Source organism: Carcharhinus amblyrhynchos, chromosome 7 (genome assembly GCF_965287045.1).
Source record: "Carcharhinus amblyrhynchos chromosome 7, sCarAmb.v2.hapA, whole genome shotgun sequence".
Taxonomy (NCBI): domain Eukaryota; kingdom Metazoa; phylum Chordata; class Chondrichthyes; order Carcharhiniformes; family Carcharhinidae; genus Carcharhinus; species Carcharhinus amblyrhynchos.
The window spans coordinates 88,010,163-88,030,123 of record NC_137330.1 but is presented as its reverse complement, the minus strand read 5'-3'; the positions used below and the strand labels follow the sequence as shown (position 1 = coordinate 88,030,123).

Here is a 19,961-nt window from a genome sequence, read left to right as displayed (position 1 = left end):
GGTTCCTTAATCTGAGTCATTAAAACATCTGGTGTAAATGTGAGGTTCCAATACAAATCCCTGGAAACATTCCGAAACTTTATCTTAAACCACTTCAAAAAGATGCTATAGCACCATTTGTAAAGTTGAATGCTTCCATTATCTTCATTTTTTTTGTATTAGGATCCTGTCAGCCAAATGTGACATTTCACAGCAAAGTTCTGCACATTTCCATCAAACAGGTGGCTAATGTACTATTCGCTAGGCAGTTCATTTAATTCCCAATGACAATATTAAAGTGTTGGAATTTGGACGGCCTGTTTTTGTAGTGGGTAAGGTAGGGTGATGTACTCTGCTATGAATGGGCTTCAATACTAAGGAGAGAAATTACCTGCTGCATCCTACATAATTAAGCATTTGGAATGCAGAGACAAGAGAAAGAGGAATCACAGTGGGGGGAAGGAAGCTGTGGGAGCAGTTGCTAATGATCAGGAGAATGAGGTTGACCTAGGTACTTATTCCATGCCTGAAGTATTCTGATGAAAAAAAAAATTGAGTTACAAGTAATGAGTGCATATGTCCATAGATATACCTGGTCTTAAATATTAGACAGGGGCTAATTGTTTCACAACTTTAACAACTCCCACATTGCTACTAGATTGATTTGAGGGATGAAGGACCTGTTTTATGAAGTGAGAGTGAGCAGTTTAGGCCTAAACTCACTGGAGTTTAGAAGAATGAGAGATCTAACCAAAGAATACAAGATGCTAAAGGGGATTGGCAAGGTAGACGCAGAGCGGATGTTTCCCCTTGTTGGACATTCTAGAACAAGAGGACGTAGTTTTAGGTTAAAAGATGGCAGATTTAAAACAAAATGAGGAGAAATTATTTCACTTATACATTTGTGCAATCTTCTACCCCAGAGTGCAGTGGATGCTGGAGCAGTGAACAAACTGGAGTGAGAGACAGATAGTTTTTGAATGAATAGTGGGATGAAGGTTTATGGGGAATGGGCAGGAAGGTGGAGTTGAGATCTGCCATGATTCGTACCAAGTGGTGGAGCAGGCTCGAGAGGCTGTATTGCCTACTTCTGCTCCGACCTCTTATGTTCTTACAACATCATACAACCTTGTTTCTCTTTCTGTTATTATGTTCAATGGAATACAAGCAGAAAAACAGTACAGGTGTTCCATCAACATATATTAATCTGCAATATAGTGTTTCCCCTTTGCGTGTCTAATAGCCTCCAGCGAGCCATGTAATTCTTTGACGTGTCATCTGAATGATCAAAGTAGTGGAGATGGTTCTGAGTTGACCTGAGGCTCACATTGCTGAGGCAGTTGTTGTTTCCAGCAGCCGCTATCATGAGAAGGACCAGCTGAGAGTTGTGTTTCCAAATCAGATAATAATGTTTCCCAGTCCTGCTGCTGTGATCCTGTATGTATTATGTTAGTGATTTATGTATTGCACAGACACCTAGATTGGTGAGAAGTATCAGGGATCTGACAAGTTCACTGACCTTACTTTCCAGAGAGAATTTTATGCAAACACTTACCTGCACTGTACGATGGAGAGGTGGTCTGCAAGGTCTTATTCAGAGTTGGAAAAATCCATGGGTGGAATTTTCCCTAAAAATGACCAAGTGTCATATTGACTGGAAAACAAAAAGCTAGCAAGTCCAACAAATAGTTATGAAGGCAAATGGCATTTTGGCCTTTATTGTAAAGGGGTTGGAGTTTAAAAGTAGGGAGATTTAGTTACAATTGTACAGTATGTTGGTGAGGCCTCACCTGGAATACTGCCGACAGTCTTCGTCCCCTTACCTTAAAAAGGATATAGCAACATTGGAGGCAATCCAAAGGAGATTCACCAGGCTAATTCCTGGAATGAGAAGCTTGTTCTATCAAGAGAGACAAAATAGCCTGGGCCAGTAATCCTTGGAACTCACGAAAGAGCGGCCTCCTTTCCCCTAACCACAAATGCTGGATAACCTCCCACACCCCAAAGCTTTGATCTGTGTAAATTTCAAAGTTCAAAGCTTTGAGAGGCTTTCATTGATTGCTGTGTTTATTTGATTTCCCTTCATGCTTGAACGCATTTCAAGTGCCTCTCCGTAATATTTGCAAAGATTCCAAGCCTGATTGACAGCCTGGGGTTTCTTCAAAATAAACAAATGATTTCCAAAAGAGGAAGTTGTGCTGAGTGTGTTTATTTTATACTGAATGGCAGTGGAGAATCCTGTGGTTTGCCCATCAATGTGGAAATTACCTGAAAAGTTTGAATTTCTGATGGGCAGTTCCCCTGCACCCTGGAACCTTCTGTGACTGTCTCGGACTCAGAATAGTTCCGATTTACTTACCTGAACAGTTACTTGGGAAATGTTAGATGGTTTAAACCATTGTCTAACTCTAACTCCAGAACTGACCCACAACTCCCAATCACTCACACTGACCCAATCTTGTGAGCATCTGTCCGGATGTGAATATTTCCCAGCACCTAACCACCCTCCCATCTGACTGAGTAATCCCCTGACCAGACCAGGCTTGCTTGAAGAAATGACCTGACATGCACCAAATACCATTTGTTTTGTTTCTATTACGACCAAGTGAGGCGTTTGTGCCAGGACTCATTCTTTCCTCCCCACTTCTCATCTCATTGTAACGTTTTTTTTACACTTACAAGAATGAAGGTGTCAATTCAGTGTTTATATTGAACTGCAAATAACTCAATTCAACAGGCTGTCTCGAGTTTATGCACAGACACACACACACACACACACACACACACACACACAGATGTCTATGCTAAAAGCAAGCAGAGTTCTCTTCAATTGAAGTTCTCTGTCTGCCATGTATTTGAAAATGTAATACAGGTAGGGCTCCAAACTTGAGACAGCAGGAAGAGATGATGTTACTTGTCCATTTGCAGACTTCTTCAGACAGATCAGACAATTAAATCCTTGTATTCTATTAGCCATTGTGATAGCCAATCATGATTGAATATTAATGTCTCATTTATTAACTTCTTGAATAGTCTATTTTCCTCTTAATAAGGTCTTTTATACCACCAAGATGAATGGCATTGTCTGTCTGGGGGTTTTACAGACAGAATGATAGATTTGAAAGCTCCATAATGGGGAATGTAGCTTTCACAACACCAAATCAGCAGCCATTTTAAAGTCAGTGTCATAGCTTAGTCCTTTTTGAAGATGTTCATACATACCTGACAGCCAATGAAATTGAAGATCAATATTTCACATGCGCATGTTACATTATCATGACATTTCTTCACATCTCTATCTCCCTTGACATTCAAGGAACCTTGACTCTGGTTCCTGTAACCTTTGTCAATGTTTTGTCAATGTACCTGTGCTTGAAACATCTCATCCTTGAAGGTGACCCTTTTCTAGTTGGATCAAGAACTCCTCACTTTTTGCTCTAACATTATCCCAGTCAATATTTTGCTCATTAAAGACCAATATCATCACTCTACATTTCAGGCACATCTCTGCGATTTCTCTGCAGATTTGCTCCTCTATCAGTACTATTTGGATGCCGATAGAATACCCCCAATGTTGTGATTACACAAATTTTGCTCCTCAACTCTAACTAAATGGATTCACTCTTTTCCCCTTCAGGACATCCTCCCTTTCCAACATGCTAATCTCTTCCCTGATCAGTACTGTCATCCCACCTCCCTTTCTGCTTTCCCTATCTTTTCTGAATATTTTAGATCCATGAATATTCAGCACCAGAGTCCTCACCATTTTTAAGTCACATTTCTGTTATTGTCACCTTATCATATTCCCACATTGCTATTTGTGCCTTTAGCTCACAGCCTTATTCACCGCACTTGTGCCTACATGTCTGCAGTGTGAAATAAAAGCAAAATACCACAGATGCTGGAATCTGGAACAAAGTCATGATGTGGAGATGTTTGCTGGGGACTGGTGTAAACACTGTAAGAAGTCTGACAACACCAGGTTTAAGTCTTAAGATTTATTTGATAGTAAACTCACAAGCTTTCGAGGTTAACCTCGAGGTTCACCTGACGAAGAGGTTGATCTCGAAAGCTTGTGAGTTTACTATCAAATAAGTTGGTTGGACTTAAACCTGGTGTTGTCAGACTTCTTACATCTGGAACAAAACCATTCAACATTCTGATCACCTAATGGACACTTCTAGCACCTCTCTCAGCCTTCTTCATCCTTTTACATTCCCTTTCTCAAATTGCAGCCATACTCTCCCCCCCCCCTCCCCTCCCCACCCCGCTGCACCCCTACAACCCTCATTGTATAAATCTTTACTGATCTTCTTTGCTCTTAGCTCTGACGAAGAGTCAACCAGACTCAAAAGATACTGTCAGATCTGCTGAGATTTTCCAGTGTTTTCTGTCTGCGTATACATTGTAAACCTCTTTGTATTCCTGGTAATCCTTCTTAGTCCACTCTGATCTAAAATAGTGCCAGTCCGTTCTTTATTACTGTCCAACACTCTCATCTGATGCACATTCTTCTTTTCTGCTTATATACCCTGATGCCCATGCCCCTGCCAATTTAAACTCTCTCCAAGTACACCACAGAACCTTTCCATGGAGAAACAAGTCCTGTTGAGGTGCCACCTGTCCCTTTTGAATAGGTGTCTCCTGCCCCAGAATTGGTCCTGGTGAACATTTTATAGTTGAAAAGGCTTTGTTTCAAATTTTTAGAAATGTATTCTTTCCTGGGATATGAGCATCACTACAAGGCCAACATTTGTCACCATTCCTAATTGCCCTTGACTGAGTGACTCATGAGGCCATTTCACAGGGCAATTAAAAGCCAACTATATTGCCATGGATCTGAAATCACATGTAGGCCAGGAAAGCAGATTTCCTTTTCTGACAGGCACTTTCAACTACAAATCGATGACAAGTTTGCAATTTTGGACTTTACCAATTGGTATTTGATGCATATCAGGTCATTTCTTCAAGCAAGTCTGGTCTGGTCAGGAGGTTACTCAGTCAGATGGGAGGGTAGTTAGGTGCTGGGAAATATTCACATCAGTAAAAAGTCTGACAACACCAGGTTTAAGTCCAACCGATTTATTTGATAGTAAACTCAAATAAATCGGTTAGACTTAAATCTGGTGTTGTCAGACTTTTTACTGTATTTACCCCAGTCCAATGCGGGCATATCCACATCATAAATATTCACATCAGGACAGGGGATGTTCACAAGATTGGGTCAGTATGAGTGATTGGGAGTTGTGGATCAGTTCTGGAGTTATCCAGAGTTAGACAATGGTTTAAACTGTCTAACATTTCCCGAGTCACTGTTCAGTTAAGTAAATTGGGGTGGAATTTGAACCCATGTCCTCAGAACATTAGCCTGGGCCTCCAGATTACTCATCCAGTGACACTGCCACGATGCCAGTGCATCAGCAGAGAAGGCCAGAGATTGCAAAAATGATTACAAAAAGACAGAATTAAAGACCCTGTATCTGAAAGCACAGAACATTCATAACAAAGCAGATATACTCATAGCTCAAATAAAAATAAATATATGTGATCTGATAGCCATTACAGAGACATGGCTGAAAGATGACAAAGGTTGGAACCCAAATATTCAAGCGTACATCACATTGCGGAAGTACTGGAAACTAGAAAAAAGGTGGAGGGATAGCTTTGTTAATTAAGGATGAATTAGTACAATTTAGAAATGATCTTAGTTCCTTTTTTAGAGAAGGTCACTGAAGTAAGTGTCACTTAGGCACTTAGCTGGACAGGGGTGGTCTGTCCCCAGGATCAAGAACTGGGGAAGTCAAGGTCCAGCTTGCCAAGAGCAGCCAGCAAATCAGAGATTGACAGGTCTATTAAGCACAGCCACAGGGATGGTGCTGGCTACTGCAAGTAATACATCCACCCAGCACCTGATATTATTGCTGGATCCGAGGCTTGCTTGTTGTGGTCTTCACACAGCGAATATATCCATACCCTCCTGCTCTCTCTCTTCACTGGGTTAATTGGAAGGCTCTGGTGCAGAGCTATTGTTGTTGGATTAGCACTAAAGAGGCTTGGGTAAGGCTATGGAAATCCAGTTTCAAAACCTACCATGGCAGGAATTAAAAAGCAACCATCCTGACATGGTGTGGCCTACATGTGACTTCAGACCCACAACAATGTGGTTGGCTCTGAAATGGCCCAGCAGGCCACTCAATTGTTTTAAACTGCTTAAAAAAAAGTCTCAAAGGAATGAAACCAGACAGATCACCCACCTGGCATCAGCCTAAGCATCAGAAACGACAACAACAAACTCAGCCCTGTCGATCCTGCAAAGTCCTCCTTGCTAACGTCTGGAAGCTAGCGCCAAAATTGGGAGGACTGTCTCACAGACCAGTTGAACATACTCATGGGATCATTACAGATAACGTCCCAGACACCACCATCATCATTTCTGGATATGTCCTGTCCCACTGATAAGACTCAGCAGACTTGTTGGTACAATGGTATACAGTCAGGAAGGAGTTTTCCTGGGAGCCCCCAGCATCTACTCTGCCATCAGGTTAAATATGGGCAAGGAAAACTCCTACTCATTACAATGTATGATTCCTCTCAGCTGATGAATCAGTAATCCTCCATGTTGGACCCCATGGGAAGAAGCACTGAGGGTGGCAAAGGTGCAGAATATACTCTGGGTGGGAAACTTCAATGCACATCACCAAGAGTGGCTGTGTAGTACCACAGACTGAGCTGACTGGGCCCTAAAGGACATAGCTGCTAGACTGGGAGTGCGGTAGATGGTGAGAGAATCAAAAAAGGGAATACTTGCCATCATCCCTGGTTCAATGAAGAATGCAGGAGGGCATGCCAGGAGCAACAGCAGGCCTACCTAAAAATGAGGTGTCAATCTGGTGAACCTATAATACTATTTGTGCGCATAAACATCAGGTAAAAGAAGAACAAAGTGATTCCACAATCCACAGATCAAATCTAATCTCTTCAGTCTTGTCACATCCAATCCTGAATTAGAAACATAGAAAATAAGTGCAGTAGCAGGCCATTCGGCCCTTCGACCTTGCACCACCATTCAATATGATTATGGCTGATCATGCACTTTCAGTGTCCCACTCCCACTTTCTCCCCATACTTCTTGATCCCTTTAGCCATAAGGGCCATGTCAGGCTCCCTCATGAACATATTTAACAAAGTGGCCCCAAGAGCTTTCTGTGGTAGAGAATTCCACAGGCTCAGAACTTGAGTCAAGAAGTTCTTTCTCACCTCAGTCCTGAATGGCTTACCCCTTATCTTAGACTGTGACCCCGAGTTTTGGGTGGATAATTGGGGTGAGCAATTAAACAACTCACTGGAGGTGAAGGCTTCAGAAATATCTCCATTCTCAATGATGGAGGAGCCCAGCACATCAGTGCAAACGGCACGGCTGAAGCATTAGCAACAATCTTCAGCCGTTGCTGAGTGGATGATCCATCCCAGCCTCCTCCTTTGGAGGTCCCCGGCATCACCTATGTCAGTCTTCAGCCAATTTGATATCAAGAAACGGCTGAAGGAACTGGTTACTGCAAAAGCTATGGGCACTAACAATATTCAGGCAATAGCGCTGAAGACTTGTGTTCTAGAACTTGCCTCGCCCCTAGCAAATCTCTTCCGGTACAGTTACAACACTGGCATTTATCCAGCAATGTGGAAAATTGAGCTGGTATGTCCTGTACACAAAAAGCAGGTTAAATCCAACCAAACAAATTACTGCCTCTTAGTCTACCCTGATCATCAGTAAAATAATGGAACGTGTCATCAACAGCACTATAAAGCGACACTTGCTTAGTCATAACCTCCTCATGGGTGCTCATTTTGCATTCTGCCGGGGTCACTCAACACCTGACCTCATTACAGCCTTGATTCAAACATGGACAAAAGAGCTGAATGCAAGAGATGAGATGAAAGTGACTGCCTTTTACATCAAGGCAGCATTTGACCGACAATGGCATTAAAAAGCCCGAGCAAAACTGAAGTCAATGGGACTCAGGGAGATAACCCTCCACTGGTTGGAGTCATGCTTAGCACAAAGGAAGATAGTTGTGGTTTTGTTTCAGGCCAATCATCTCATTCACTGCAGGAGAACATCTCTAGCTGGAAGTTCCCCTTCAAGCCACTCAACTTTGTGACTTGGAAATATGTCACTGTTCCATCACTGTCGCCAGTTCAATGGAACTCCCTCCCTAACAGCACCGTGGATGTACCTACACCACATGGACTGCATCACATGGATTGCAACAGTTCGAGAAGGCAATTCACCAGCAACTTCTGAAAGGCATTTAGGGGTGGGCAATAAATGCTGAGCTAGCCAGCGAAGCCCACATCCCTTGAATGAATTTGTAAAAATACTAGTATTAGTTGTCCACTTCAGGGCCTCAATTAACAGCAGAGTGGGAAGCCCATTCATGGTAATCTTTCTAACAGACTTTATTGAGGTGGAGTAGGGGTCCTAGTCGCCACCCTCAGGCCCGATTAAATTAACATTCTACCACCAAACTCATGATGGGAATCAGGCATGAAATTCCATGACAGAAACTTTGGCAGTATGGATAATTTGGTTTGGAGATTGGTTAGCATGGTGGTAGAGGCATACAGTACAGAAAAGGCCGGTCACCCATTGGGTCTGCACCAATGGGTAACATGATGCATAGAAACACAGTTACAACCAAGCTGCACTGGGAGACTATTGCATCTGAAGAATGAAGATCCCATTTTAAATTAAAACAGAATTTGTAGAATGTCAGAACAATATCACTTCCAAACGGTCAGTTTTTTTTGGAATACGAGTTACAAAGTAGAATCACCAAATGAATCTTCCAAGCCATTGGTATGGTATTGGATGTCAGTAGCCCAGATGGAGCTGTCACCATCAATGCGTTTCCGAACCACTTTTGGAATCAGTCCCTTTATCCATTCAGTTGTGCAGCAAACTTGAGTTGTGTTAGATCTGGAAGAGTTTTAACATTTCATGCTCGTTAGAAAATGGCTTTTCAACGACAAATCTTTTTCTTCAATTACATTAATGAACATACGCTGGGCATTAAGATAAGTCAAACAGCTTCCAAAAGATTGCCTTTGTTCAAAGTACAGTGAGGAGTCTCACAACACCAGGTTAAAGTCCCTTGTAGCAAGGGGCTGTGCACTCTCTATCAGCTCAGCAGAAATTCTGGACACCAAGCTGGTCACCCCAATGGTTTCAAATATGTGGCAGAACAAAACAAAAAAAATTACATTACCTAACATTTTTTGTAAGCAAGCTGTCAGCTTCAACAAGTATGCCAATGAAACACAAATCCCTTTTAGCCATACATTCTAACTCCTTGTCCAGTATTAAGTCCTGGATGATCTGTAGAGTAGGAATTGCTTAGGAGTTGCTCCTGCTCTGTTGCTGTGACTTTGTCCAAACTACACAGTGTATTTACCACTCTTCTGGCAAAGTTGTAGTTCAGTGAAAATTTGGGGTGATAATAGCCATCAGCACAAAGCTGGGAAAAGCAAAACCATCCCAGGACATCTTTGCAATAGAGAGGATATGGAATTGTAAAGGCAGTTCAAGGTTAACTCCACACTTCTATTCTTTGTGATTTCCTTGTCCTCACCCTTCAGAAGCTTCAACTTTTCGAAAATGCTACCACTTTTATCCCCTTGTACATAAAATCTAATAGAATCATCATTCTTATCCTTCCTATGTCCCTCATTTTGATTTTGAAATGTTGACATTCAGTTTCAGCCCCTTGTCTAATCTGAATGATCTCCCATCTATTCCTGCACATCCAGTTCTGAATTATTCCATGTTTCAATGTGCCTTTTGTTGCTAGGAAGGTCTGCATTTCTTGCCTATATCTAATTGTTCTTGGGCACATTTGGTGATGGGGGACAATTACTGAAAAACAAGGACAGGGGTAATGCTTGAGTGGAACTCAGTGAACGAGGGGATACAGTCAGCAGAGTTGAAGGCGAACTAAGCTTTTCAGAGGGATAGGCCAAAAGAGCATTGCAGTATAGTCAAATCTGGACAAAGGAATGAATTAGATTTTTTGACATCAATTTTGACAATATTTCCTCTCCTATCCTGAATATGTCAAAATTTTTTTTTAGTCATTCATGTGGCGTGGGTATCACTGGCTGGTCACAATTTATTGTCCATCTCTAGTTGCCCTTAGATAACAGTTGAGAGTTAACCACATTGCTCTGGAGCCACATGTAGGCCAGGTAAGGATGGCAGATTTCCTTGCCTAAAGGACATTAGTGAACCAGATGGGTTTTTCCAATGGTTTTGAGATCATTCTTAATTCCAGATTTTTAAAATTGAATTCAAATTCCACCACTTGCTGTGGCAGGATTTGAACCCAGATCTCTAGAACATTAGCTGAGTTTCTGGATTAATAATCAAGCAATAATACCACTAGACCATCTTCTCTCCTCTCTAATGCTGTTCACCGCTCAGTCAAATCACCATTCGCTGCAGGGGAGATTGGAGATCAAGAGGTAGTAATCAAGAATTAAAAAGCTGGTTGAATTTAATTCTCTGTAACCAGAGGAAATTGAGGCTGCTTGCATCACACATGTTCCAGCAGAGATCAAGTATTCAAGCACAAAGATCAAATGTGGGATGTCCCTTGGACCTATATAAAAATGCCCAATTTCCCCAATGTAATGATGGGTGCCTGTTATGCTGGAACATATTGGCCATGGAATATCCATTTTAGTGGTTTCAGAGTCCTTCAAACCAATTAATGGGCCCTGTACTGCCCAATGTAAATCTGCAGACAACTGGTATATGAAGCTCAGTAGGCCTATGAATCATTGTTCAAATTAATGAGCCAACTCATAATGCAATAAATAGTCTCTACAATGCTCTTTTCACTTAGTGACTATTGCTAATAGGTCTTGAAATCAAAAGTAACCTAGAATTAGGTCTTCCTGCATTTTCTGCCACCCTTATATTTCTATTCATGATTCAACTAGGACTTAGGCAAGTAAAATTTAGACATCAATTTGTTGGCCTTCAAAAGTGGGGTTTTAGGTGAGGAAAAGAATGAAATGTTGTAGTTTGACCCTGGCTGCAATTTTCCAGGCCTGGTCTCTGTGGACATAAATCCCATTATGTCTGCAAACTCTCATAAGAGGCCCCTCACCTTCCCCTTAATGTAATCAGGTTCACACTCAAAGGGCGAGAACCTGATTTGGATGCGTTTGAATGTCATTACTGAGGTTAGAAAGTCAGCTGTTCCGGCCTCACTGAATCTTCTTGCCCACCAGCGTGAGGTCACCCTGACCGCAAATTACTACTGCTCATTAAAAATATGGACCGGGCGCCACGGGCTCAGAGGATGGGGAGGTGAGTACTACTCACCACTTAGTGCCAGGGTACATAAGGGCAAAGTAACTGCTGACTACATGTGGGGATGGGGGTTTCCTTCAAAGGGGCTTTGGGTTGGAGGGGTGGGGGCTGGGGTTGAGGAGGCCAAGTCAGAGTCAGTCATGTTCAGGTGTTTGGGGAGTACATGGGGCATGCTTTAAGTCATAGATAATACAATAGCTGCTCAGGTGTCTTAACTGTTAAGGCATGACAGTAATTAGGTTACGAATTGACCAAGCCTGAATATTATCCGTGCCTGTTAGTGTTGTCTTTCCCTGCTTCAGAGAGCACTTGTGCCCTCCAACATTCCTGAGAGTCTCGCTCCTCCAGCTAAATGGCCAACATCATTTAACCCTCATCAAAGATCAGCTGCCTACATTCTCCAAGTTAAAATCAGAGTTTGAAGGTTGGGTGCAGATCATCAGGAGGGAATGCCTCACAGTAGCAACCACCCACTGTCTTGGGGGATCCAAGAGACTTCAAGGTTCACATGGGCGTCCATGTGAACATGATGTACCCCACTGCTGCTGATGTGAACAGAGACGGGGGCTGTGGATGATTCTGAAGCAGCATGGGCAGTGACCGTAGGCATTGAAGCGATGATGTGTAATGGATAGCAGATAATTGAGGCAAAATTGCCCACAGGGTAGAATTGTCAGCCTCTACATCATGAGGATAATAGGGCATGCTAAGTTTGTCCCTTAGTGTCCTGAGATGTGTAGGTTAGAGGGATTAGCGGGTAAATATGTAGGGATATGGGGGTAGGGCCTGGGTGGGATTGTGGTCAGTGCAGACTTGATGGGCCAAATGGCCTGTTTCTGCACTGTAGGGTTTCTATGATTCTATGATTGTATGATAAGGGGTGTTGGGAGGGATTGAGTGTCCATGACATGGATCACCTAATTGACTGCCTTTATATCTCTCCGTCTCTTTCTCTCAGATTTGTCTTGGTATGGAGCCAGTGGAGCTGGTGATAATTCTAACCACATCACTGGAGATGGACAGACAACACTGTCTCTGAGAAGCCCAACTCATGGTGTAGCCTGCGCCAGTAGAACAAAAGGCTGTTGCTCAGGCTAAAGACTTAGCCACCCATGAGACTGTTAAGGAGACCTTGGGTCTCCTTGCATGTCCTTCTCCGGGCTGTTGGGCACCATGTGCCACTGAAGACCCCATCTGAACAAGGAAACAGTGTGGCACCTCAAACACATCTTCCTAGACCTGCGACACGTGGAGGAGAAAGACACTCACTCCCAGTGGCTGTAAAGTCCATGGCAACCCTAAACGTCTTTGCATTCAAGGGCTCGACTGGTGATGTACGTAGCATCTTTCAACCGTCAGCTCACAAGTGCAGCCAGGAGATGCTTTGTATGCCCGGGCCTCCGATCTGGACCAGGCCCAGCGAGATGCCAGGGCTGCTGGATTCACCACATTCGCTGGAATGAGTTAGATTCAGGGACCCATTGATGGGATACATGTAGCCCTGAGAGCACTGCAGCGTCAGGGAGTGTCCGTCATCATCCGTAAGGGGGTGCATTCCCTGAATGTCCAAATTGTCTGAGCCCACCGGCTGAACATCATGCATGTGTGATTTCCAGCAAGCATACACGATAGCTTCATACTGGGGTATTCGCAAATCCCCGGGGTCTTCAAGGATCACCCCAGGCTGCCAGGACGGCTCATATGGGAACAAGAGCTATCATTGAGGTTATGATTGATGATGCCAGTACAGAGGCCCAAGACCAAGGTGAGGTCTCATTATAATGATGCCCACAATGACACCCAGTCAGTAATTGAATAGTGCTTGGACTGCTGAAAATATGTTTCCGTTGCCTCTACCCATTCAGCGGGGTACTTCAGAATAGCTTCCAGAGAGTGTCCCACATTGTTTTTGTTTCCTGTGCCCCCCAAATCCTGGCACAGCAGTGGACTGACATACTGGAGGAGAGAAGGAGGAGGAATCTGTCTCTTCCTCTCAGGAGGAAGAGGAGGACCGGGAGGGAGTGGAGGATGAGCTTGAGGAGGATCCTGAGGATAGAGGAGAGGCAGCAGCCTTGATGTGCCAGGCCAGGAGGGCCAGGGAGGCCTTCATAGGCTCCAGGTTCACAGATTTGGGCCTGGGTTGGCAGTGTCAGTAAGTCGCTTGTCAATGCTCAGAGTGATGATGACTCACTGTGTGTAAAGCGGTGATGCTTCCAAGATTCTGCTTATGTCTGCTGTCTGTGCTGACAGCACACTGACTCCTGGGCTCATGCCTGAGTCAGGGTTGGCAGGGGAAACATTCCTTAACCCCACTGCTCCAACGGAGGCCTATCTCTCCTCCATGGCATCAAGCAATCTTGTCAGGGCTCCCTGTGAGAGTCGTGACACTGGTCTTCTCACAGCTTGATTGGGAGTGGGTGCTGAGCAACAATCCAAAAGCAGCTTCCTCTTGTGAACAACGCTTAGCTGAGGCCTGGGTTGGGTGAATCAGACACGCAGCAAGTCAGGCATGGCATGAATCACATGGGAGAGCAATAATTTAACAAATTCGGGGAAGAACACGATCCAACACAAGGTGCGATGTGCACCGATTTTTGCACCTGAAATTATATTTAGTCATTTTTTTGGGAAAATTCAGTGCAGCAACCAGCACAAATGGTGAAGCCTTTTTGATGCTAATTTTCAATGTCCTGAAGTGGCTAAAGCAGCCAAGGGGATGAAATCTGTAGCGACAGAGGGAGTTGGAAACTATTAAAATACATCATCCAACTGATCATACCCAAATCCTAAATTACATTTTATGCCTACTGCATAATGTTGGCTGTTAAATCTGTCTGGCTGGCACGCTCCACTTACCATGAGAATATATGGAATTCAACTTACCCGTGGCTTAGCCTTTCAGATATCTCCTCTAGAGACTGACCTTTTGTCTCAGGCACAACGATGAAGATAAAAATCAGTCCAACAAAACTCAGCATTGCATAAATTAGAAGCACCCACATGAGGCCAATTGATTCTGGAATCAGTAAATAACAACACGGGTAAGCACATTTTCAAAGAGGAAATGACAACAGTTTATGTAATGTTCGCACTCCACAAGTTTGCAAAATCAGAATTATCACAGAGACTAGACATAACGTGAATGTAAGGTCATGAGTTCAGTGCACATCCCAGCCAGCTGTATGGTCTAATTTTAAAACTGCAGAAAGATTTAAATGAAAAGAGTTGTGCATACATTGAGCAAATATTTCATAAATAAGAACATACAAATACGTGTTGGCCAGGCATTTATCATAAAATCATAGAATCATAGAATCCCTGCAGTGCAGAAAAAGGTCATTCAGCCCATCGAGTCTGTACTGACCACAATCCCAGTCAGGCCCTATATCCGTAACCCCATGCATTTACACTGCGAATCCCTCTGGAGCTAAGGGACAATTTAGCTGTGCCAATCAACCTAATGGTGCCCACAGAGCTTGTTCCACCATCCAGATAGATTATGCCTGGTACGTATCTCAATTCGAATTACCTGCCAATGTAAGTTTTTACCTGAGTACCTGATCCCAACAAAAAATCATTTGTAAAAGCAAAATACTGTGGATGCTGGAATCTGAAACAAAAAATGTTGCAGAAACTCAGCAGGTCTGACAGCATCTATGGAGAGAGAATACAGTCAACACTTCAACAGGCAAACTCGGTGGGTCGAGTGGCCTAATTCTGCTCCTATGTCTTATGGTCTCGGTGATCCTCCATCAAATCTGTTAATCTAAGTCTTGAAAATTTTGATTGTTCCAGCATTCACAGTGTCCTGAAGGTGTTCATTTTAATCTTGGTAATAAATGGCACACGGTCCCTGAACAGTTACATTACCTAGGCTCAGAATCCCTCATCAACTGAGTTGACCTAGATTTGACCTTTGATTATAACCATGGTTCAATAGCACCTTATTATGGTGAAACTCCTCACAGTGTTTCAAATAATAAATTACTTTGTGAAATGCAGAGACAAACATTCCCCGGTGAGAAGCCAATGCCCATGTTGCTGAGCTTTAAAAAATATAATTGAAATGGTTTGCGATAGTTCAAAGTGCTAAGACACTATTGTCTTGACTTTTCAGCTCCTATCCATTTGGATTGATCTCCAGTCAGGAAGGATTCTGATTCACCATAAAGATGCACTCTCAGGTCTTGGGGTTGCAAATACATGACATGAAAAGTTTGTAAATAAAGACCTGTACTCTCAGCAATTTTGACAATTTCCTAGAGCATTTTACACCTAATAAAGTACCTTCAGAGTTTGATCACTTTTATGATGTAGAAGATGCAGCAGTCAATTTGCACACAAGAAGGTGCCATCAAGTAGGGTCTGCAGCCTATTATGTTTGAGATCTAATTATGGACTATAAAGAAACCACGAGGTAAGTAAGTATAAAACAAACAGGAACTGTTTATTCAATGTTGTGACACTAGCAGTCAGTACAAGACTGTCCGAGCAACTTCTGTCCTGGCTGGAGCTTGTGCCCTGGATCACCTGACACCATCTCCTCCACAGTCCAACTACATTCATAACACAGCCTCCACCAGGGAATATTGCCCAAGTATGGATGGAGATCTGCTGCTCCAAACTTAGGTAACCAGTCACAACATAGGGATACAGACAACCTCTGAACTCCTGCTAAAATAATCAATTGTTCATTCCGCTCTTGTTGTTGTGACAATGACTGAACAGGCCCTCACATAAACCAGTGGATCACAGAATCTCTACAGTGCGAAGAGGCCATTTGGTCCATTGGGTTTGCATCAACCACAATCCCACCCAGGCCCTATTCCCATAACACCACATATTTACCTTGCTAATGCCCTGACAATGGCCAATCAACCTAACCTGCACATCTTTGGACTGTGGGTGGAAATCGGAGCAACCGGAGGAAACCCATGCAGACATGGGGAGAACATGCAAACTCCACACAGACAGTGACCCAAACAGGAATCGAACCCAGGTCCCTGGCGCTGTGAAGCAGCAGTGCTGGCCACTGAGTTACCATGCCACTCCAATCTAAAAAAAAGTTACGAATTTCACTGTAACTATCTTCGTATAACTTGACGCAACCGATTGAAGTCTGTAATTCTACACATATTTTTCATTTGTTGGAGTCACAAAATGAAGTGTAGAAGTAATATTTCAGATAACTAAATTGCAGTGCTTTACAGCTTACTTAGAATTCCTGGTACATGTACAATTTCCTCCTAAGTAATATAAACAGATATGAAACTCACCTAAATCGACAAGTTCAGGTGGCATGGTGAGACAATGATTAGCAGGGACCCGGGTTCAATTCCAGCCTCAGGTGACTGTCTGTGTGGAGTTTGCACGTTCTCCCTGTGTCTCTGTGAGTTTCCTTCAGGTGCTCCGATTTCCTCTCATAATCCAAAGATGTGCGGGTTACATTGCGTGGCCATGCTAACTTACCCCTTAGTGTCAAGGGGATTAGCAGAGTAAATATGGGGATGGTCTCTGGGGGGTATTGTTGTTGGTGTGGGCTCAATGGGCCAAATGGCCCCTTCAGCACTGTAGAGATTCTATGATTCTATGAGTGCAGGTTTGGGAAGTTTGAAAAGGAAGGACAACAGACTATTAGGCTTCATTAAGATTTAAAGATACACAGCTAAAAAACGACAGGTAAAAAATAACTGACAAGCAAGTCGATTTGCAGGCTTTTTGGCTAAGATCAAGAGTTGGATGGAGCCCAAATGGAGTGCAATGCCTTATCTTGTCATCAGGGATCTTGTTGTCTCTCTTGTGGGGACCATGAATTGGATCCAATTTGAATTTGGCTTTTGGGGCAAGAAAAGAGATGGATTTGGGTTCGCCTGGTCCGCTCTGAGCATTGGCTTTGTAAATTTAAGGATAGGAAACATTTTTTTTAAAAAAGCAAGTCAATGTGAGGCAGAGGGCGGGATTTTACAGCCTCACTTGACCCAAGATTGGAAAATCCCAGCCCGAGGTCAAAGAACATTTCCATTTGCCCGCTCCAATTCCGTGGTGGGCAGGGCAGTAGAATTCCAGCGAGAGCCTGCATGTAAGTGTTATTTGGATAGCAGGCCTGTCTGCCATTATGTGGCATCATCCCCATTTTTTGGCAGCAGTGAAAAAATAAGGAAAAGAGATAAAAGTGTAGAAGTGGCCTTAAGCTGTTGATTTCCTTACCACCCCCTCCATCGATTCCTCTACTGATGCCAAACTATCAGGCTGCTTATCCGACATCCAGCACTGGATGAGCAGAAACTTCCCCCAATTAAATTAAAACTTCCCCCAGTTAAATTAAAACAGCACTGTGTGAAATTTCGAAAGGGAAGCGAAATTGGCACAGTCAGCTAGAAGGACAGGGCTGAAGAAAACCAGGAATACGGGAAATCCCAAGATGGAGGCGCTTTTTTAAAGGGCGGCCCATTCTCTGATTTACATAAAAGGAACAGCCCCCCACCCACCTTCGCCACCACTCATCGACTATGTGGACCCTGGTTCACCACTGACATTGATATCCCCCCACAGACACAAGGAAACCCCATTCTCCGTCACAGACATTGAGAAACCACACACTGGCGGATAACCACCGTGCCCCCCACACTCTCTACTCCCACCACCACCACCACCACCCCCCCCCCCCACAACACCCCCCCCCCCCCCCCCACCCGATAAGGGGAACCTCTGCAATGGAGCTCCCATGAGTGCCTCCTGAAAGTGGCCCAAGTGCCAGGGGGCAATGCCCAAGCATAACTCTCGCCCCTGTTAGCTACACTCACCTGTGCACCTCCATCGTGGTCACCTCAACTGGTTTTCGCTTTTGCAAACCAGTAGCGATCAGTGCTGGCGGGACATCACACAGGCTGGGAGGGAAGTTAGGACGATGGTGCAGGTAGTGGCATCAAGCCCATTAATGTAATGTTTATTTATGTAAACAAAGCTCACGCTCTTCCTGAGTGTGAACTGGCGGGAGTGATGGGGAGATCTTGTCAACGCAAATCCCCTCCTTGGTCTCTTGCCAGATTTAGCGGCCATTGTGGTATTTGAGCTGGTGGTCAATGAGACCATTTGATCAGAGTCATAGAGTTTCACAGAACAGCAAGAGACCCTTCACTCCATTGTGTCTGTGCTGGCCATCAAACATCTATCGATTCTAATCTAATTTTCCAGCACTTGGTCCATAGCCTTGTACGCTATGGCATTTTGAGTGCTTGTCTAAATGCTTCTTTAATGTTGTCAGGGTTCCCGACTCCACCACCCGGTCAGGCACAGAGTTCCAGATTCCCACCACCCCTCTGCATGAAAACATTTTCCCACTAAAACTCCGGCCCCTTACCTTACATTTGTACCCACCTGGTAATTGACCCCTCAACTAAGAGGAAGCAGTTTCTTCTTATTTTGAGAATTTAGTTTGCCATATCATTTTGGCACCATGGAAAAAGTGAATGTAACAGAGTAAATGTTTAAGTTTATTTATTAATGTCGCAAGTAGGCTTACATTATCACTGCAATGACATTCCTATGAAAATCCCCTAATTTCAAACCCTGGTGCCTGTTCAGGTACATTAAGGGAGAATTTGGTATGGGCAATGTACCTAACCAGCACGTCTTTTGGATGGTGGGAGAAAACCGGAGCACCTGGAGGAAAACCATGCAGACATGGGCAGAACATGGAGACTCCACGTGGATAGTGAATCAAGTTGGGAATCGAACCTGGGTCCCTGTTGTTCTGAGGCAGCGGTGCTAAACCACTGTGCCACTGTGCTGCCTTTGTTCTCTAAATTCTGGAAATGATATCGTCCAGAGAGTGTGGATGCTCTGATGATTGATCCCACGCTTGATCGAAACCACAGGGATTGTGTTTAACACAGAAAAGGACACGTGCCTGCTTTCTGATTGCAGCCAATGTGATCTCAGTCAGTGAAGTTCTTTGATGCTGCCTGCACCTGTGCAATTATTTCAGCTCCAAATGGCCCTTCCCTTTTTGTGTACACTTCCTGCAGCACGACCTCCAACTCTCAAAAACAGCAAAGGGAGGAATGTTGTGCTTGTTCCATGCGGTTCCACTATTTCTCTTTTCAGTCCCTGCCAAAACTTTTCCATGTATAAGCTGACTGCAGCACTTTGACAGTTAAACCTTTGTGTGGAATTCCTGATCCTCAGACAAGTATGCCTCAGATCTTGCTCCTTGGGCAGGTTTTCTTGTGCTTATGACCTACACGAGGGCAGGGATGGGTGGGCAGGATACCATTGGAAAGTTGAACATCTGCACTTCAAAGGCAAATAAGCCAACAAGACGGGTCATAACAATGCCCACTTTTTGTCAGACTTGGAAAATGTGGATTTGGTTTCAAACTATGCGTGTTGTTATTCTCAATTCAGGTTTCATTCAACATTTCCCAAAAGCCTGTTCCTTACCTGTCACAGACAAAAAAGTTAAAGCAATGACCAGAGTCATGACCCAATTCAAGCATCCTATGAAAGCTACGGCTCTGCCTTTGATCCCTATCGGAAAGATTTCACTCAACAGCACCCAAATTACTGCAATCAAAAAACAGAAAATAAAGTTAGAGTTAGCACTTCC

The 19,961-nt window shown here is 43.7% G+C and overlaps 1 protein-coding gene across 4 annotated transcripts in view; it reads right to left on the bottom strand.

The window, feature by feature from the left end:
• Window positions 1-19,961, bottom strand: part of slc2a12 (solute carrier family 2 member 12) — a 91,062-nt gene that overhangs the window by 27,554 nt on the left and 43,547 nt on the right. For all 4 annotated transcript variants that reach the window (XM_080192740.1, XM_080192741.1, XM_080192738.1 and 1 more), the window contains exons 4-6: window positions 19,796-19,918; window positions 14,237-14,369; window positions 8,814-8,956 (exon numbers count right to left, since the gene is read on the bottom strand). In XM_080192740.1, coding sequence (XP_080048866.1) covers window positions 8,814-8,956; window positions 14,237-14,369; window positions 19,796-19,918 — 399 coding nt within the window. The remainder of the gene's footprint in view (window positions 1-8,813; window positions 8,957-14,236; window positions 14,370-19,795; window positions 19,919-19,961) is intronic.